Here is a 21,967-nt window from a genome sequence, read left to right as displayed (position 1 = left end):
TTATTTATTTGAGAGAGAGAGAATGAGAGACAGAGAGCACGAGAGGGGTGAGGGTCAGAGGGAGAAGCAGACTCCCTGCCGAGCAGGGAGCCCGACGCGGGACTCGATCCCGGGACTCCAGGACCATGACCTGAGCCGGAGGCAGCCGCTCAACCGACTGAGCCACCCGGGCGCCCAATACCTAATGTTTTTTTAATAAGCTTTCTTTATTTAACTAATCCTTTTAGTCCTCCACATATGTTTTCATCATCATCAGATATGCACATCTTAGCTGATTCTATTTCAGTGGTTGCATTGAATTAATATTTTCTCGACTTTGAAAGTAGTTTTTTGCCTGTAGTTCTATGCAGACTGTTTATAAAAGCTAATTTTTCAGTCACTTTAAATTTGGCATTGACTTTTCAAACAACTGAGCAGTAACATCTGTCAACTCATTAAAAACAAAGGAATACCACTCAGAAAAATTTGCATTGTTTAATTGAATATTGATGCTGTGAGCCCAGTGTCCTTAACTTTTGAGAAATTGTTACCCTTGAAAGGCTAATGGATTTAAACAAGTTTAAACGAGTTATTTTCTCTGGACGCATTCTCTGCAATCAAGATTTCATTAAGCATGCCAATTAATCACTACTAGTATACTTACTGCTTTCCTTTTTGGCTAACAGATAAGCCACTTGGCAACTTAACTGGTTGTAGGCTTATTTTCATTTTTTATTTCTGTAAAGAAATCTGGCTATGATGAGATGGCTGCATTTTAAATTTTGTATTTTCCTGACTGTTGCTTACCTCTGAGTTGGGAATACTGTACTGTGATGAGTGCTTAGTCTAGCAATGTTGAAGTATATCGTATTCCTTCAGTGTCATTGCATAAAAATACAGTGCTTTACCATCTCAGTTGATAAAATAATCCATGCCCCATTGTGCCTTAAAAGCACAATATCTGTAGTCCAACTTTCTCTTTTTCTTCTTGTTCTTATGTGATTGGTATATACTGGTAGTTAAAAAATAACAGCATGCTACAGCGATAGTGTGGTGCACTGAGCCGCAGTAGGAGAGGGCTGTTCACAGCCTCTGTTGGAACTACTCGGTCTTGGTTGTACACAAGCAGCCATAGACTGTGAACGCCTTAGCAGGACTGTGTTCCAAGAAAATGTTATTTAGGGACACTGAAGTTTGAATTGCATATAGTTTTCACATTTCACAAAATAAATTTTTGTTTCTTTAACCATTCAAAAATGTAAAACCATTTTCAGTTTGTGGGTTGTACAGAAACAGGTCATGGGCCATATTTGCTCTGCAGGCTGTTTGTCAACACTTGGGTTAGAATATTCTTAGACTCCATGATGTCGAAAATAACCTAATTGAAACAACTTGAGAAAATAGGGGAAAAAAAGAATGATTACCAAAAAACCCCCAGCAAAATTAAAATAAACTAGAAAAATAAATGGGAAGTGTCAGTGTTTTAAGCCTGATCAAATTACACTGGATGGAATGAAAGCAGAGGGAAATGAAAAAAATGAGGAGTTAAGTTTGCGTATAATGAGTTTGAGAATATATTTGAGGTTGAATATATCTAGTCTTCAAGTGAAAATCTGGTTATGTGTTGAGCAAATTAGTTTTTAAAGAAAGTTGAATTTGCATAAATTTAGCTATAGCTCTTAGCAAAAAAAAAATAAGTAACAAGCACTTTTTGCGCATTAACTAATTTAATTGTCACAACCTGCCCTGTGCAGTAGATACTCTTTATTCCATTTGACAGATGGGGAAACAGGAAGTATGAAGAAGCCAAATAACTTGCCCAAGGTTACGTAGTTAGATTAGAGTTGAACCCAAGTAATCCGGCTCTAGTCACTGTTCTTAGTCTGTGCTCTGAAATGTTAAATGTGCCTGCTATTTTGCTGAGTGAGTGTCAGTACTGAGTTAAAATGGGATGGAGACTGCATCTGTGGCTTCCTGGATATGAGAGGGCTTCTTTTCTTTAAGTATGAGCATATCAAATGCTGGACGTGATTCTTCTAATTAAGCAGTCCTAGAGGAAATGTTGGCCCAGACTTACTCTCTATATGGGATTTTCAATAGTAATTTCGACTATATCTAATTTTTGCTTCTTAAATTGACTTTAGAACCTAGCCTTTCCATTAGATGTGATTTTACTGTAAATGTAACCAGAATGTTTAATATCATAAACCCTCCTTTACCAGGTATATGTTGAGTGTGTAGTTTTGGAGATCTTAGTTTTAAAATTCTTTCTTGGTTCAATTGATTAGTAAAATGTATGCTCATCTGCATTTCCTAAAATTACATATGGTATATATTGTATTTTAAAGCTTTCACTTTTGTGTGTCTTTTCCTTGATACAATGTCTTTTTTTTTTTTTAACAAACTTTCAGCTAGTATGTTCAACACACCAGGAATGCAGAGCTTGTTACAACAAATAACTGAAAACCCACAACTTATGCAAAACATGTTGTCTGCCCCCTACATGAGAAGCATGATGCAGTCCCTAAGTCAGAACCCTGACCTTGCTGCACAGGTGAGTTTGTAATTGTATTAAAAAGGACTGTGCAGTGTGAATTGAAATAGCCTAATCAAATAATTGTGATTTTGGCACATTTGGGTTGTGTTGTGTTACCTACTAGAAAAGTAGGTAAACTGCATCTCCAATATTTTGGACATTTCGTTTCTTTGCAGTAAACTAATTCTTCATATATAATTAAAACAGTTTCATCTCTGCTGTTTATTGGCTAGAAGGAAGTGTAGGTTTACTTTGTGTCTACATATGTTGATTTAGAAGATGAATACAAAGTTTTGGATTACTCTCCCTTTGGAAGATGTATTCTTTAGTGAAATGTAAATCTTGAAAGTGATTAAGTGCAGTGTTAATACATTTCTTGGAATACTTGTATTTATTAGATCACATAGATTTTGAGTAATAGTCATGTTCAAAATAGCAGTAATAAAATAGCCTGAAATAATTTATTAAAGGCAGAGGGAGATTTGTGGGAACAGTATTCTCATTTTTTCCGTCATAGATCCCCCCCCCAAAGATAGTATAATGGTATTTTATTAATTTATTCATTTTCTAACTTGATTTGAAGAGACCATAACTAAGGGAATTAGGGGACCTCAACCCTGGCTGAACATTTATAGGATCACTTTGGGAGCTTTAAAGTTAAAAATATCTCTCCAGCCTGAGAGATTTTGGTGTAATTACATTGCATTTCCCCTCTCCCTGAAGTTCCCTGGGCAATTCTGATGTGCCCCTAGGTTAAGAACAACTGGGCTTGAAAAACCTTGGAGAATATTAAATAACCTTGATCATTGGTAGTTTATATTTGCTGGGTATTAAAAATGGCTTCTATAAAGTGTTAGGGATTATAAATATTTTCCTTTATTTTTTATTATTTTTTAAAGATTTTATTTATTTGACACAGAGATTGACAGCTAGAGAGGGAACGCAAGCAGGGGGAGCGGGAGCGGGAGCGGGAGAGGGAGAGGGAGAAGCAGGCTCCTGGCGGAGCAGGGAGCCTGATGCAGGGCTTGATCCTAGGACCCCTGCTTAATGGGGGAGGGGGATGAAGGCAGACACTTAATGACTGAGCCACCCAGGCACTCCTATTTTCCTTTATAGTGTATTCTCATTTCTAAAATTCTAAAAGCTTTTAATCACTTTCTTTCTTCATTATGTCAAACGAAATGGTTTTTATTTTCTAAAGTCTGGAACCATATTGGTTCACGTATATAGCATATTATCTTTGCGTTATAATTCTCAGCGATAACTTCTGCCCTCTTGATATTTGTGGAATTGGAAACAACAAGTTTTTAGGTGGATTTTTGTATACTCTTGTTTTATTCATATAAAATTATCTGAGTTATTAGTATTAAATGCTCAACTTATTGTGATCATAGCACTTTTGTTTAAAATGTGGAAAATAAATATGTTGTGATGGTATTTGTATGTTTTTAAATGTCTGATTAATTAGCACTGAATGTGCATCTTGTTTAAAAATTTTGAGTTTAATAAGCACATTCCCAGCCATTTAATTAGAACAACATTATGAAGTGACTTGAGCACTTTGATATATTTTTTTTTCACTCTAAAGCAAAAGAGGGCTAGATATGGATGTCTTTTATTGTAGACAGTTTAGAAATGTTTACAGCGTACTCTGGTTATCAGCAAATTAAAGTTTTTTAGTTTCTCTATTCTGATTTTGATTCTTAGATATTCAAAAAAGTCTTAGCATATAAAATGTATTGTTGTATAGTCAGGTAAGTTAGGAAGAATATCTTAAACGAGATAATGCTTTTCTGAGAAAGAATGAATCAGTTTAAGATGCCATGCTGTCTCAAATGACATGAATCCTGAAAGATAATGTGATAACTTTATTAATCTGTTCATAATAAAAAGTATTTTACTGGAGCCAATAAAGAAGTGGGTTTATCTCAAGTTCGTATTTTATTTACTGTGAATTTTATTGGTCACTTTGAAACAAATACTGTATATCCATAAAACATTGACTTCCTCCTACTTTTGTTATTTTGTTGAAATTAACTAAATAATCCACTTTGTAACAATAGACAAAGGAGGGAAAGTGGAATTCTCTCTACTTCTAGTGTGTACATATAATTAATTGCTCTCAAATATGGTTAACTACTTGAGGGCAAGGATCATTTCACTTTACCCTCCAGACTTTGGACTGGTAAATAGGTGATCAGTAAATCATTGTCAGTTGACTTTTCACTCCTGGGGAAAGTGATAAAACTTTCATCTTTTTCAAAGCTATGAGAATTAGTTTCTAGTTATGCTGATCGTGTATCGTTAACATTTTAACGTTAATATTGACCCTGACTTTAATTCTTAACACCTGGGTGAACGTTAGGAGGCATGCCAGTTTCCTCATCTCTGGTGGTAGTGAGGTGAAATCCAGAGGCTAATCTTGGTGTTCTCAAACGGATTTACATCTTTAAGGTCTTAACACATTTTAATACTTGCCCCAGAGATCTCTTGGTGCTAGTCCTGGGCCGATTTTCACCTAAGCAGCTCCATTTCTCTGGCAGGGTGGTTGCTGTTCTGTGGTGTTATTTTTCTGGACCTAATACTAGCTGTTTTGCAGTAGGCAGGTAGATAGATATAGTGGTTCCAGATCTGGGTTTTTCTCTGTGCTTGCCACTTGTGTGTTGAGGTGTCTGAGCAAGCCATGTATTGTTTCATGTATTGATGCTTATGTTTATTTTGTCAGTGTAGCAGCAAATGTATCCTCCTGAATGCCAGTTACCCTTTTTTTTTTCAAGGGCAAATACTCATCTTTGCTCAAGGAAAATCCTAAGAGAATGATTGTTTTTACTTTTTAGGAGTTTGTATGTCATTATCATAATCATCATTCTCATTGAGAGAGAAGATGCCTCATTTTTTGTTTTTTTGTTTTTGTTTTTTTCTGGAGATCCCTCTTGTAGACAGTATCTTCCCTTCTCCTTTTTTATTCATGTTCTACCTTCCTCCCTGTAAGTGCCAGGTTAGGCACTTGGGGGAAGATAGACTATTAAACAAGGTACATTACTTGTTTCAGATATTTCCAGTTAAAATTGTTTGAACACTTGCCCCATAGATGATGCTGAATAATCCCCTATTTGCTGGAAATCCTCAGCTTCAAGAACAAATGAGACAACAGCTCCCAACTTTCCTCCAACAAGTGAGTAAGAAAAGATGCTAGCTACCTTCGGTAATGATTTGCTTGAAAAGTTTGATGATAAACATTTTCCGTGCTCTTCTCTGGCTGATAGCAAACCATAGAAGTTAGTTTGATAATGCTGTCAATTCACAGAGAATTCAGCTTGATCTTAACTGAGCCCCATTTCACTGCTGACCTTTTGCTTATACTTCTTAAACATAAATTCTCAGGAAAGGACCATTTTGTTTTTGCTTTGAGGATTTAGGATTTTGAATGCTTCGTTAATACCATAAACCATTTCCTTTCACTTTACTAACTTTGAAGTGCATCATTGTGTCATGTTATGCTTTATGGTTTAACTAATCTCGAGTAATAGGAAGGAGCTACCCTGTTCTGTTTTATAGGTTTGGTTTCTTTGTAATGTCTTAATTCCTACAAATTAATGGAATGTCTCTTTTTGGAGGGGTAGATCTCATTTCCTCAGACTCGGAATTAGCACAATTAAAATTGTCAGTGTTGTCCTACAAGAAAGGTTTTATAAAAAAAAAAAATACTTGAGATTGGAATGGTATTTTACTATTTAAAAAGACAAGAGAAGTCAGTCTTGGTGTTTTGAAACTGGTAGTCCTAGGGCTTTTAAAAATTACACAAATGATTCTTGGGCTTGTAAACCATTATCCAAGGTTAGGTATTGTCCTTGACCTCTTGTAACGAAGTTAATGTCAGCCTCTTTTTTGGTCAGTCAGGTGGTGTATATTTGGAAGTAGTGAAGCTGAATTCAGGAGACACGTATTAACTTCAAATTTGGAACTACTGTTTTAGAGTGTATCTTACTGGTAAAATTGTTTAATCGGTAACAGATAACGGTCGGTCGGGAGGAATATGTGGCTTTTACCGTATGTTACCACGTTACATAAATTGTGCAGTTGGAGGTTGTCTCTTAGAAGTAACACTTCTATCTTCTGTTGGAGAACGGGAACAGTTGTGGCTTCCACAGTAGCTCCTGATTGTCTTTCATTATGAAAAATGGCTTTCATGATGGACTTGGTTAACAATTTGCACACTACATTTGCTGTTGAGGAGGAGGTGCTTGTGTTTATCTGGGAAAAGAAATTGTGGATTACCAGTGTCTGGGAGTAAGGTTTTAGATTTTCTCCAGAAACACAGCAAAGAAACATTTAAATTTTACTTTCACTGATTTTAATTCCCTTGTTAACCACCTATTTTCTTTCTTCCTCAGATGCAGAATCCTGATACATTATCGGCAATGTCAAATCCTAGAGCAATGCAGGCCTTGTTACAGATTCAGCAGGGTTTACAGACATTAGCAACGGAAGCCCCCGGCCTCATCCCAGGGTAGGCTTATTTGGGGATGACTATGAAAGTGCATAGTGGTTACTTCTCTCTTAAATAGCATTCTGCCTATTTTTGTTGAGATTGTTTTCAAGACTGAGTTTTCAAAGTTAGAAATGTTCATTTTAAGAAGACAACCACTAACACTGTGTTAAATTGTAACTGATTTACCATCAGGGGCCTGGTGTGGCATCCTATTGCAGGAGCTTAGGTTTATTACCAATTTGTGCTTCCCTAGGTTTACTCCTGGCCTGGGGGCATTAGGAAGCACTGGAGGCTCTTCAGGAAGCAACGGTTCTAACTCTGCACCTAGTGACAACCCAAGTCCCACGACAGGAACCACTGAACCGGGACACCAGCAGTTTATCCAACAAATGCTGCAGGCTCTTGCTGGAGTAAATCCTCAGGTGAAGATTCTTTTCTGCTCACATTTGGTATTCCTTGTTGGAAATTTAGAGATTTCCACGAACAACCAAAAAAAGAAAGAAAAGAAAAAGGCAGTCCTTCAGGGTTTAGAGTATAATGAAAAGCACAATCTTATAAAACAGGCATTACAAAAATTATTGACTTTGGTGTACTATTAGACACTGAAGGAAACAGTTGTGAGGAAGAAATATACAACTTTGCCTTATTTGGAAGTTGCTGTTTAAAATGCGTTTTTTAGAGTCCCTCTTTAGAAATTATTTGAAATATGTTGTATTTTATAAAAGTTTGTCAAGGGAGAATAGAAACTTGAATATCCCAAATACCCCTGAACAACTATAACTACAGTTCTATCTAGTCCTTGTATTTTGACTTAAAGAAAAAATCCTCTCTCTCCCTGCCCACTAATACTTCCTGTGGTAACTTGTGTTACATATATAAACCTCACAAATATGGCTTAAAAATGTGGACTTCTAATAATGTTCTTACATCTGGAAACATTTATTAGCTTTACTAAGAATCTGCCCCTGTAATTCTGCATGGCAAAAAATAGAGCATGCTTTCTGATTTTAAGCCTTATTAAATGTAATAAACGGGCAGGGTTTTATCCTGTTACAAGTATTTGTAGTCCCAATACTAACATAGCTTCTGGATCGGTATAATATTCATGGAATTAATAAGAAAAAAAGATTTTAGGTATTGGACAGAATTGTTACATAACATGAACAATTGTTACGTAACATGAACAATCTACAGGCCTCCTTATTATCAGATTGGGCAGGATTGATTGATCATTTATGTATTTTTGTCTTAACTTCATTTCTGAAGAAAGACTTGATGCAGCTGAATTGTCAGGAGTATATTCTGTGGGCCTGGAACTGGAACTCTCCTGAAGACTTGACTGGCCAGTGCAGAAATTGAAAGCACATTCTTTTTTTTTTTTTAAAGATTTATTTGAGAGAGAGAGAGAGCATGAGAAGGGGGAGGGTCAGAGGGAGAAGCAGACTCCCTGCTCAGCAGGGAGCCCGATGCGGGACTCAATCCTGGGACTCCAGGATCATGACCTGAGCCAAAGGCAGTCGCTTAACCAACTGAGCCCCCCGGGCACCCTTGAATGCACATTCTAAGCTTCTTTCGAACTTTAGAATTTTGTACATGAGGACACTGGCTTTTATATTTACCCAATTGGTCAATAACTACAAAATAAATCATTAGTTCTGAACTATTTGCATATATACATTTAAGTTTCCTGCATTTTCGTCAGCTTCTTAAATATATCTAATGTAATGGATGAGGTTTATTACACGATTTTTTCCAAAGATTTTATTTATTTATTTTTGAGAGAGAGAGAGTGCATGTGCAAGCGGGGGGGTGGGCAGAGGTAGATGGGGAGAGAGAATCTCAAGCAGACTCCCTGATGCAACGCTGGGCTTGATCTCATGACCTGAGCTGAAATCAAGAGTCGGACGCTTAACCGACTGAGCCACCCAGGGATCACCCCAAAAGCGATTTTTTTTAAAGCAGAGTTTTGTGTTCTGTTTGACAGGGTTAAGTATAAATTAGATTATTTAAAAACAAAATTTAGTGCTAATGGACTTTTAAATATGTTGACTATGTTTCAAGAGAGGCAGTGCTTTTATAGCTTGTAGACCAGCATATTTGTAAAAGAGCATTTAAAACTTTTTAGAGGTTATCCAGGTGTGACACAGACTGATGTTCCTTAGAGTTTTGGTTAGTGTTTTTTTTTTTCTTCCTTTAACAGTTACAGAATCCAGAAGTCAGATTTCAGCAACAACTGGAACAGCTCAGTGCAATGGGATTTTTGAACCGTGAAGCAAACTTGCAAGCGCTAATAGCAACAGGAGGTGATATCAATGCCGCTATTGAAAGGTTACTGGGCTCCCAGCCATCATAGCAGCATTTCTGTATCTTGAAAAAATGTAATTTATTTTTGATAACGGCTCTTAAATCTTTAAAATACCCGCTTTATTTCATTTTGACTCTTGGAATTCTGTGCTGTTATAAACAAACCCAATATGATGCATTTTAAGGTGGAGTGCAGTAAGATGTGTGGGTTTCTCTGTGTGTTTTGTTTTTGTTTTTAACAGTGGGAATCAATGCTTTTTCATTTAAGGCTACTGCATGCATCAAACACTTCTGCATTTATTGTAATTTTTTTTAAAAAATCACCTTTTATAGTTGGGTGAACAGATTTTTGTCCTGCATCTGTCCAATTTATTTGCTTTTTAAACATTAGCCTATGGTAGTAATTTATGTAGAATAAAAGCATTAAAAAGAAGCAAATCATTTGCGCTCTATAATTTGTGGTACAATACTGCTTATTGTGACTTTGGCATGTATTTTTGCAAACAAAATGCTGTAAGATTTATACTACTGACAGTTTTTGCTTTATTTGTATACAATGTAGTATGCACAGTTGGGATTGCATTTCTAGAAACAAACTGCAATAGATTATCTGAGCAAAGCACCTATAACCAAAAAAAGTGAAGATAAGGAAATATTTTAAAGCTGAGTATTTCCTAATTGTGTAGAATCTTACAGCATCTTTGATAAACATCTCTCAGCAAAAGTGCCGGTTAGTCAGGTTTGTTGAAAATACAGTAGGAAAGCTGATTCTGGTTATCTCTTAAGGACATTTAATTGTACAGACAACATAATGTAACATTGTCTCAACATTCACAGATTGACTGTAACTTACCTTCGTCTTTGTGCAGACTGAAGGAGCACTGTAGTATAACCCAAAAGTGCATTTGCCTAGGACTTTTCAGCTTCTCCCATAGGTAGTTCAACAGGCATTACAATTTGTAATTGAAATGTTGCTTTCACTGAAAGTGTCTTGATGTTTCAGTTATTTTTAATTGCCATATAAAAATAGAACTATCTTTTGGGTTTGTCAGTTTTCTCATGCACAGGCAATACATGAATTTAAAATGATTTGTGAGCCACTTGTTTCTGAAGTGTTTTGGTAGTTCTATTAAGAAATAGTTAAATATTGTGCTTTTCAGAGCCTCAGAGAAGGGGAACTGGGGGCGGGGGGTGGGGATCTCTCCTGGATTGGGCCAGCCTAAATAATACTGGCAACCAAGATTCTGTTAGGATTTCTGTGCATATAGTGTAGTAAAGAGGTATCATTCAGGGGTGAAAAACAAAGAGCCGTTTTAACAATGTTGAGTACATTTGGCTGTTCTGCAGCCTTTTTCTTCCCTCCCCAAAGAAGTTCTTTTTGCCTAACTCTCAAACTGTTGGGGTGTGGTACATTCCTTTAGGACCAATTAAAACATAACTTTGGGGTCAGTAATATATTTGGCTGACTCTGGTTCAGTATTCTCTTAGGTCGTTATATTCTCTCATGTACAGTTACAGGAAATTAAAATGTTAAAGTAACCTATAATGAGTTCAGACCGGTAAAATCAAGGGAAATACAAGTTGAATTCCATTACTTCTGTAAGTTGCTTGCTATTAAAAAAGGTCAAGAGGCCAGGTTGCCCACCAGCCCATGCACTGTTCTGACACTTTCCCCAGGAGGAAAACATGAATGATGGTCAAGGTGGAGGCATGACTAGAGGAGGTTGTTAAGGATGATATTCATGTGTCTTTGCTCTCTCTGCCTTATGCCTCAGTCTGGTTCAAAAACTTTTGTACTGGCGAATGGTGGTATACAGTGTGGGATAGTGTCATAACCAATTTGACAGTTTATTAATCACAAAATAACAATAAATCTCTAGCTTTTACACTTGGTTTGTCTTGCCTCTTTTGTAGAAAGAAAAGGATGTCTTCAGTTTACTTTCTCTCATCATGTCCTTTGAAGACCACTGGAGTTGATTTACCCCAGATTTTATCACAATTCAGATCATTCTTTATCAGTTTTTAAGTTTCCCCAGTTAAAATCTGTGTATACACTGTATCGTGTATTAAAAAGATAACCAACTGGCATGTCAGCTGACCTGAGCTCTGCTTGCTGTTGTTGGTACCTAACTTGTTATTTGAGTAAAGACATCATGATTTCTTGTAACAGGGCTGGCGAGGCCTCGTTCAGCACACTGGATTGGGTGGTCTCTTGAGTACCTTCCAGCTGCTATAGTGGTACTGTGTTGTTGTTGTTGTTTGGTTCTAGTATGTTTATCTTAGATCTAAATATCTTTTTAGGAGTTCAAAATACTTAAAATTCTCAAAAGCATTAAAAAGGCATTTAAAATATTATAGGCTTAAATTGTTCTCATGTTGGGTTATTTATTGCAAATTGAATCAAGAATAGAGTGGTGAAAATAACATTTCAGGATTTTATTTCCCAAGTGGAAGATTTGTGATAACTAAACAATGTGTAGTGAATATGGAGCACGATCTTATTAAATGACAGCTGGCCTCTGGGCATGTTCAGAATTGGAGTTGCAGACTTGGTTTCATGAAAGGAGTCTTTCGTTTGAGGACACATTATTACTGTGTTAATTTAGTAGGCAAATTACAACAAAATGAGGTGGGTAAAAATGTCACTAACATTAGTAATAGAAGTTAAGCTTGGCTGCATGTCTGTGTGCTTTTGCAAAACAAGAAAAGATGGTGTGGTTAAGGCAGGGAAATACTGCGTACTCTACTTTCTCTCTTAGAGATTGACATTAAACATGTTAACCAAGAAGCCCTGCATTAAAGAAATCTGTTTAAAGTTGTCTAATCCAGCCTTTTCCTATGTTCCCCCATCCTTTTCACCAAACTGTTCCTCAGGGTAATGCTGTATGAACACACCTTGGGAAGACTGCCCTCAGCAAGCCTCCACTTTGCTGGTAGTGCACATGGTCCTCTTGTCTCTGTAATTTCATCTGTCGTCCTTGGTTTACAGAAGGCCGACCATTCCTTCTGGGCTCAGTTCTGAAGTTTTCCTAAACTTCGCTAACCAGTAATTAATGTACTCTGAACTCCTTAGCCTTTACTGTCAGCTGCTGCATCTGTCCCTCTCAGTCGCCTTACAGCCCTGGGTTTGGGGTTTGTTTGTTTTAATGTTTTGGGGTTTTTTTTCCTGTCCTGAAATTTTCTTGGTATTTTTTTTAAGTAACATTAAATATTCTTGATTTCTTTGTGTCATTCCTCTAATGGACCACAGGCAGCCATTGCCTCAGAAAGTTAATACTTATTGAACATCTGTAAGTATAGGGTTCTTTTCTAGTTGTTCAAAGTATAACAGTAAATAAAACATGTCCATATGGGGTTTACATAGTAGAATGTAGGGAGACAGTAGTAAACACAACAGACACATAGCCTGGTTAGGTAGTAACAGAGGGCTTTGGTGAAAAATTAAGCAGAGTAAGGAGGCTAGTTCAGGAAGAAGGTGTTTCTATTTTATGTAGGCTAGTCCAAGAAGCACTCGTTGAAACGGGGACATTATTTAAATAGAGACTTGAAGATTATCTGTGAGGGTGAATAACTTTCCAGGAAGAGAGACAACTATTGAAAAGGCTCCCTTTTTTTCCCAACTACTGGGCTCCCAGTAGTGGGAGCGCTCTGAGTGCTTATAGAACACAGGAAGTTCAGTGTGACCGAGCAAGGTGAGCTAGGGAGAAAGTGGTATAGGGAATATGATTGGAGAGAGATGGGGGCAGGGAAGTGGCCTCAGATATGGAGGACTTAATTACCCCAGTTTTTGTGTCCCATCCCCAGAGTTTCTAATTTACTAGGTTTGGAGGAGAATTTGCATTTCTAACAAGTTCTTAGGTGAGAACCACTGGACTTAGGGGAACCAAGGTGGAAGCAGGGAAACTGTTAGGAGGTAATAATTTTAGTGAGGGATCATATGGGCTTGGGCTTGGTAACAGTGGAGGTATTAAGTAGTAGTCAGATTTGGGGTATATTTTGAGAGCAGAGCCAGTAGGATTTACTGATGGATAAAACTGTGAGGTTAAGAGCAAGAGAGGTGTCAAACAGGGTGACAAGGTACAGACATATATGGGGCAGAGTATAAATCAGAATTTTAGTTTTGACGTATTAAGTAGGATATACTTGATAGGACATATAAGTGGACATAACGAGAAGGCAGTTGGAGAGCGGTTCCAGCTATAGCCAGTGTATATGGTGTATATATCTGCCAGTGTATATATCTGGTACTGAAAGCCAAAGAACTAGGCCAGTGGTTCTCAACCAGGAGCAGTTTTGCTCCCCCAGGGGCTGTTGGCAATGTCTAGAGACACATTCTTTTTTAAGATATTATTTATTCATTTGAGAGAGAGAGAGAGCACAAGCAGAAGGAGAAGCAGAGGGAGAGGGAGGAGCAGACTACCTACTGAGCCGAGAGCCTGATGCGGGGCTCCATCCTGGGACCTGGAGATGATGACCCAGGCCGAAGGCAGATGCCCTAATGTCTGAGCCACCCAGGGACCATGGAGACACGTTCTTGATATCATGATTGGGGCTGCTATGGGCATTTAGTGAGTGGAGGTCAAGGATGCTACTAAACATCCTGAGATGCACAGGACAGCTCCCACAACAAAGATTTATCTGGTCCAGAATGTTACAGTGCTACGGTTGAGAAATCTTGACCAGATGAATTGTAGAGAGTGTTGATAAACACACTTCGTGAGGACTGAGGCCTGGTTTGCTCTAACTTCACGTTCAGGGAGAGGAGAGGAAACCCACGAAGTAGACTGGAGAGGCCCTGAGAGCAAGCAAGGCACTTTTTCACAAGGAGAAAGATGGTAAATGAACTGTTAAATGCTCTTACTTTATATACCCATCATGGTTTGAATATTAGTCTCCAGATTTGTAAAGGTAGCTACTCCCCTCATGACTGTGATAGGGGTTTTATAGAGTGATGAGGGTAAAATTCTGGTGAGAGCGGACTGTAGAGATACCAGGAGACACAAGAGTTTTGAAGCAAAGAGAATCAGAGAAATGGGGGCTAAATAACTGATAAGGAGAGTGGTGTAGAGGAAGTTAACCTTTTGTATTTTTTTAAGATGGGAAGTACTATAACATATTTGTCTTCTAATGTGGTGATTGTGTGTGTGTGCGTGTGCACGGGGGAGGGGGGAGCTGATTTAGGAAGAGAATATGGGATAATTGTTTTCTACCAAAAAATAAAAAGAGAAAAGAATTACTAGCTTTTGGTCCCCGGAATAGATTTTATAAATTAAATAAACAAGCACATACCCCTTTGTTACATAGGCTGAAGTGTGAGGGAAAGGGTTCTTGGTCTCTCCAGCCATTTTCCTCAGAGCTGCCTTTCCTTGCCTGCAGGAGGAAGTATTACCTTCCCAGCCCATCTGAAATTTTTTATGGGCAACCGTTCAGAAGTGGAACAAAAGCACCCCCCTCCCCACATTCTTGCTTTGGTGAGACTGGGGAGAATGAGGTTGAGGTTTCTTCCAGAACTGGACAGTGATGAAGCACATAGCTCAGACTGTGAATCCAATTTGAACATGTTAACATTTGTTGTATTTCAGACCTCCTGTTGTAACGTAACCTGCCCCAGATCCACAGCACCAGTGTGTCGTGCTTGCCCCACTCTATGCTTAAAACAGCTAGGCACATACTAGAGCTCCCAGGATAATTTTCCTCAAAAGACCAGAGCTGAGATACTTGCTTTGTATTGAAGCTAGATTTTTTTTTTTTTTTGTAAGCTGTTTGGACACATTATCTGCTCCAAGAGAGGGAAGGGAATTTCCACTGTGCTGTGTTATCTGATGCTTCATAACAAGCTATCCCGCAGTATTGTAAGGGCTTGGTGAATACTGCTGGAGGACTTGACTGGGTCTGGAGTATTTACTTTCGAGAGAACTTACTCACATGGCTCTGGAATTGCTACATGCTTTCACCTGGGAGTGTGATTGGGGTCTCAGTTCCTCTGCACACAGGCCCTTCCACAGGGCTGTTTGTGCTTTTTTACAACATGGTTGGTAGGTTTCAAGATCAAGTATTTCAGGAAACATGAAAGCTGTCATTTTTTAAACGTCTGGGCCCCAAATTGGTCCAGTGTCATTTCTCCCATATTTTAATGGTCATTGTTGAAGCTTAGCCAGATTTAAGGGTCATAGGCCCCACTTCTTGATGGGTAGAATGTCAGACAATTTGTAACTATCTTAATCTACCATACACTTATGATCTCAGGAGGGGAAAAATGTTAGAGGAGCATATTTTTTTTCTCCGATGTTTATTCTTTTCCCAGGAAGAAGTAGTAACTTACCTACTTGTAGAATACTGTGGAAGGAACTGTGTACACTTGCCTGAGTCTCTTTTCTAGTCTGATGTCCTAGCATATAGTAATAAGGTTAGTGAGATAGGCTCTGCTTTGTGGGGAGGGCCTGTGGATTGTTTTTTGTTGTTGTTGTTGTTTGGGGTTTTTTTTGTAAAAGTTGTAATGTAGATGTAGTAAAATGTAACAATTTTAAAGTGTATAGTTCTCTGGTATTAAGTACATTCAGTATTGTGCAACCATCACAATCATCGAGATCTTCATCACCCCAAAAGGAAACCCTATAGCCATTAAGCAGTCACTTACCATTTCCCCCATAACCCTGGCAACCACTAGTCTGCTTTCTGCCCAGATTTGCCTGTTCTGGGTATTTCATTTAAATGGATTTATATAAAATGTGGGCTTTTGTGTATGGCTTCTTTCACTTAGTATGTGTTCCAGGTTTATCCAGGTTGTAGCATGTATCAGTACTTAATTTCATCACGGCTGAATAATACTCCATTGTATGGGGAGACCACATTTTATTCATCTGTTGATGGACACTTCCACCATTTGGATGTTGCGAATAATGCTTCTAACATAAACATGTAAGTATCCATTTGCGTCTCGATTCTTTCAGATACATACCTAGAGTGGAATTGCTGGGTCATATATAGTGGTTTTAATTGTTAACTTTTTGAGGAACTTGCTTGTTTTCCGTAGCTGCACCATCTTTCATACCCACCAGCAGTGAACGGGCTCCAGTTTTCTCTCCATCCTTGCCAACACAAGTTCTTTTCCGTTTTTAAATTACAGCCATTCTCCTGGTGTGAAATGGTATCTCACTGTGGTTTTGACTTCCATTTCCCTAAGGACTAATGAAGAGGATTTTTTTCTTGTGCTTTTTTTTTTTTTTAAGATTTTATTTTTTTATGAGAGAGAGCACAAGCAGGGGGAGCGGCAGGCAGAGGGAGAAGCAGACTCCTCACTGAGCAGGGAGCCCGATGAGGGACTCAATCCCGGGACCCTGGGATCATGACCCGAGTCGAAGGCAGACGCTTTAACCGACTGAGCCACCCAGGTGTCCCTTTCTTGTGCTTTTTTTATTGGCCACTGGTGTGTTGTCTTTATAGAAATGTTTAAGTCCTTTGTCTATTTTTATTTACTTATTTATTATTTGAATGAGAGCAAGCGGGGGGAGGGGCACAGGGAGAGAGGGAATCTTTTTTTAAGATTTATTATTTGAGAGAGAAAGTGGGGGGAGGGGCACAGGGATAGAGAGGGAATCTTTTTTTTTTAAGATTTATTACTTATTTGAGAGAGAGAAAGTGTGGGGTGAGGGGTAGAGGGAGAGAGAATCTCAAGCAGACTCCCTACTGAGTGTGGAGCGCAAGGGGCCGCTCAGTGTCAGATACGTGATTCGCAAATATTTTCCCCCTTTTCTGTAGGTTGTCTTTCACTTTCTTGATAATGTTTTTTGCACGAAAGTGTTTAATTTTTGATGAAGTCCAATTTATCTGTTATATGTATTTATTGTTGCTCTTGCTTTTGGTGGTATATTTAAGAATCCATTGCCAAATCCAAGGTCATAAAGATTTTTCTCCTGTGTTTTTCTTCCAAGAATTTTATCAGTTTAGCTCTTATGCATAGGTCATTGACCTGTTTGAATTGGTTCTGCAGTCCTAGATTTGCAAAGGAAAGACTAAGAGTTCAACCCATTTCCATTCAAGAAAAAAAGAAAGAAAAAGAACAAGGACAAATAATGGTTCAAACAGAACATGGTAACTAGAGGTTAAAATATAGCTAGTTGTAGACCATGCTCTTGGCCAACCTGAGATCTTTGGTTTTCCCAGAACAGTGTTGAAGTTCTTTATTTCCTCTTCTCGTACCTGTCTCCACTCTACCTGCATATACTACCATTCAGTATGACCTCCATCTTCTAGTGATTGAAGTGTGATTTGTGTCCTATCCAAACACTAAGCCTACAATCTCATGTACTGTAGTCACCGTGAACGCCGATCCCAATCTTACTGTGGCTTTGTTGGAAATCCAAATATCACATATTAAGTAGGCAGTACCTGCAGACCAGCCTAGCAAAGACATGTGGGTGAAATCCATGCAGATTTTGTGAAGAGGTGGTAGTTCTCAGCCCTGGCTTCACATCAGAATCAACTGAAGAGATTAAAAAATAAGCCCACCACGGACTAAGTGGAATTGTTCTGAGTGAAGTCAGGCATGATTTTGTAAAGCTGAAGTGACTGTAATATGCTGCCAAGGTTAGAACCACGGATTTAAAGGGAAATGGGAATTGATTAGTCATTTAAGGCAGTGCTTCTCAACTTCATTGTGCATGCACATAACCTGGGATCTTGTTGCGATTCATATTCTTATTCAAAAACTAACTCAGAATGGATCCAAGACATAAATGTAAGAGCTACAACTATAAAACTCTCAGAAGAAACAAAGGTGTAAATCTTCTTAACTTTGGACTGGGCAGTAGTTTCTCAGATATGACACCAAAAACATAGGTAACCAATGAAAAGTAAGTTGGACTTTAGCAAACTTTAACTTCTGTGCTTCAAAGTTGATCAAGTAAACAAACCCCACAGAATTGGCAGATGATGTATCTGTTAAGCATCTAGTATCCAGGATTTAATATAAAGAACTCTTAACATAACAATAAAAAGAGGAAAAAACAACCCAGTTTAAAAAGGCACAAAGAATTTGAATAGACATTTCTCCAAAGATGATAAGCAAATGGCCAAATAAGCATATGAAAAGATATACAACATCATTAGGGAAATGCACATCAAAACCTTAATGAAATGCCACTTCACACCTGCTAGGATGGCTGTAGTCACGACAAAGAGAAAGTGACAAGTGTTGGTAGGATTGCTGGTGGGAATGTAAAATGGTGCAGCTACTTGGAAACCAGTTCAGTAGTCTTTTAAAAGGTTAACCACATGAGCCCCAACTACAGAAGGAAGTGCTATAGATCCTCAGAGATTAATCCACTAGTTTGTTATTCAATCCTCTGACCTCAGAGTGTAACCATCTACTGCAACCTGACCCTTTACTTAAGATGGAAAGCCTACTAATTTCTCACTTCTTGAGAATGGAAGTTCAGGTTAAACCCTCTGAGCTCTGTTTTGTGTCCTCAAGATAAATGTGTCAAATCTAGGCCTAAAAGACCTTGGTGACAATGATATCTGACAAGTAGAGGGAAGAAAAGCAGTGCCTGTCATCCAGGAGCTGGCCTTACTACTAAAAGCGAGGTCTCTCTGTCCTTCTGAATAATTTCACAGAATACCTACATGGCTACAAGACTGCTCTGTGACCAAAGTCAAAAGATCCATTTTGTAATCGTGCCTGCACACAGAGAAAAACATGAATGTCATCCGTTCCACAAAAGTGACCAAATACCTCCCTGTCCTGGACACGTCTTGATGAATGATCGCTCTTAGCCTCAGTTCATTTCTCTCACCTTACTAAGATACCCAATCATTCCCTACTTCCTCCACAGCTTCCTTGAATCCCCCCCTCAAATCACCTAATGTGTCCAAAATTTAAGTCCTTTTGTGACATCTTACTGAGATTCCCCCCATGGTGCCGAAGGTCTGTTCTCTGTTATGCAACGACCAATAAACCCAACTTGTATAATGCAGGTATGTTCCTGCATCATCTGGAGCTGAGTAGTGGTTGTCCTTTTTAGATAATGCATGCATTTTCTATTGTGCCATAGTTCTCACCATTCCCTAATGTCTGCTATATCTCACCATTATTGTTTTTGCTTAGGCCCCCTGGGCATTCAAATGTGCAGGTCCTACCATTGACTGTCACGATTTTGGGACATTTCCCCCACACAATCTGATTGGATCCTTAGTTGAGCTATGTGTTAGATATTCAGCTTGAGGTCTTGGGTCCTCCTGAGTGATGGCCCATGACTTTCCATCTGTAACCCAGAAAGTGAAATTCAGTTTCTATAGCATCTAAGGCCACTGGGGGAAACTCCACTGGAGGGATTAAAGATTGTCTGGAAATCGGCACCAGGCTGTATTTTACACCTGAGATTCTGTAAGGATTGAAAACACCTCCCTACATTGAGGTCCAACACAACCTTGTAGGCTGGATGTCTAATATTCTACTCCTTGGTAATTGTTGGCATTCACAATGCCCATAATACAGTTAATACTTTAATTTCAATCATTTTGAACATACAGATTCGCTATTCAGTGAAGGGAGAATAAACTTGCATGGTAGTTTCAGAAATTAAAATCTGGTTGATGGTATCTTTGGTTAGGGCCAGCCTGTTTTAATTTCTCCCTTCTTGCACTCCCATCCACTGAAAGATAGTTTGCTCATCAGAGCAGTCTCTAGAGAGGCCTGGCCTGACAGTTCTGGAACTTTGGGGCAGCTGGTGGGGACACCCCGTAGTGGTGCCCTGCCCATGGTTACCCAGTGACTGTGTGGCAGTGTTGTGCCTGGAGCTCAGTCTTGTCCGGCTCCTGATTGCAGAGCTGGTGGATGGCAGATGTCCGAGTCAGGTCAGGTCCCTGGGCTGGGCAGGCGTGGAAGCAGACACTGGCAGCGGTTAAGAAGGAAGACCTGTTAGAGCCCAAAGACTTAAGATTCACCTACTTAGCAGGGGTTCATAAGCTCCTCCACAGCCGGGAAGGCAGAGTAGGAGTCTGTCCTGTGGCCACGCGGCCTCGGACGCCAAGGGTGGCAAGCATAAGAGCTAGCATTCGTTGTGTCGGCTGTGGTCTCCACACCGTGCGTGTACTCTCAGTTTTCACAACTTCATGAGGCAGGCGACGTCTTAGAGGAAAGGAAAACGTTGAACCTACACTTCCTCCCGTGGAGTAGGGGGCAAGATGGAGAATTCCTGCCAGAGGGGGTGGTTAAGTGGTATTTGCAGGGTGGAGAAAATCATTGGCATCTATCTGAGCCACAGCAAACAGGTCTCACCTGCCTCTTTGCAGGTCATAGAGCCTGAGCAAGGGTATGGTCAGGGCTGGGTGGGGAGCTGCCTTCCTGTCCCAGCCCAGGGACAGGACCCATGGCTGCCTGCCAGTGTTCTCAAGGGCTGGGAGAGCGGTTTGTGCTTGTGGTGTTCCCCGGGGCCGCCAGAGGGCAGCACTGGCGCACGCCTTGGCCTCCCTGTGTCCATCTCGGGATTTAAGCAGTGATTCTCAACCCCAGGAGATCCAGTGCCTCTTTTCATTTTTAACAACTATTTTCTGATGTCCCACTTCCAGAAGTGAAACTGATGTCTAATAAAACTTAACCCCAGCAAATAGTAAATATGATACCTTCCCTCTAAAGGAGAAAAAGGGAGTAACTTGTGATAAACTAAGGAGTTTCAGTATGTAACACTTGGACACAGTTGCCCTAGACCAACACAGTGGAGCAGATGGGTGCTTGTGCCTATGGGCTGATCACTGTGAGTGAAGAATTACAAACGCAGGTTGATGTAGGTGTGTTACATTCGTGACAAAAACACACTGTGATTTTTTCTGACATGGTAAACAACTCCAGGTAAAATTTAAAAAGAATACAGTTGTTCCTTTTTGGTACTCTTGGAAATTTCATTGTACATTATAACTGCAAAAACATTTTTATTTATGCATATAATATCTTCTGTGCTCTTATAAGCAGGCTTTCTCACCAGGTCCTACGTGACAGTCCAGTGGAATGAAAATCAGTTCTTTTTTGTGAGCAATGGCCTTCGCTGGTCCCCACCAGCTGCCCCAGGCCTTCGCCTGTCCTTCCACCCTGATGGAAGCCCCCCGAGAGCCAGAGCTTTGTGTTGCATGACAGGTCCGCAGACCCTTCAGAGTGCCCATCACGGTATCCAGTCCAGACTCACTGAGGACAGTGGACTGACTGAGTCCTTTGTATCTGGGGGTGACTCTCAGCCAGCCTGAGTCTGTGGACTGGCCAACCTGAGGGCTTGGACCCCCAAGTACTGAGGGCTGATGCAGACTGAAGCCAGGCAGGAGATGCCTCTCAAATCGCCTGGCAGAGAGGAAGATCTGAGGCTTCATGGTTTCTTAAGCAAGGTCTGTCTACCCAGAAGGGCCCTTTCACTCCCCTGGCACCCCTGGCACATATTCTCTCTGTAGTTCCCAAGACAGGCTGCATGCCCTTGTGGGAAAAAATAGGTAACTGGTTCCAAAGCTCACTTTCTGGGCAGGGCTAATCAGTGGCCCTGCAGAGTAGCTGCATTCTGGGGCTAGGACAGAGGTTAGGTTAGGATAGGGGGATAAGGACGCTTCTTTCTGGAGCCTCTGGGGGAGGGGCTGAAACGCAGCCTGTGCTGGCCCAGAACGTACCAATGCCTCCA

General features: G+C 39.7%; 1 protein-coding gene across 2 annotated transcripts in view; it reads left to right on the top strand.

Moving 5' to 3' along the window:
* Positions 1–11,197, top strand: part of UBQLN1 (ubiquilin 1) — a 53,321-nt gene extending 42,124 nt beyond the window's left edge. The window contains exons 7-11 of one of the 2 annotated variants that reach the window (XM_021677961.1): positions 2,391–2,533; positions 5,607–5,690; positions 6,910–7,025; positions 7,261–7,429; positions 9,208–11,197. In XM_021677961.1, the coding sequence (XP_021533636.1) occupies positions 2,391–2,533; positions 5,607–5,690; positions 6,910–7,025; positions 7,261–7,429; positions 9,208–9,360 (665 nt within the window). In that variant the 3' untranslated portion in view covers positions 9,361–11,197. The remainder of the gene's footprint in view (positions 1–2,390; positions 2,534–5,606; positions 5,691–6,909; positions 7,026–7,260; positions 7,430–9,207) is intronic. The other variant, XM_021677962.2, reaches the window with a different exon arrangement.
* The last annotated feature ends 10,770 nt before the right edge of the window (positions 11,198–21,967 follow it).

The sequence above is a fragment of the Neomonachus schauinslandi genome, chromosome 13, assembly GCF_002201575.2.
Source record: "Neomonachus schauinslandi chromosome 13, ASM220157v2, whole genome shotgun sequence".
Lineage (NCBI taxonomy): Eukaryota > Metazoa > Chordata > Mammalia > Carnivora > Phocidae > Neomonachus > Neomonachus schauinslandi.
This window is presented reverse-complemented; position numbering and strand designations above follow the sequence as displayed.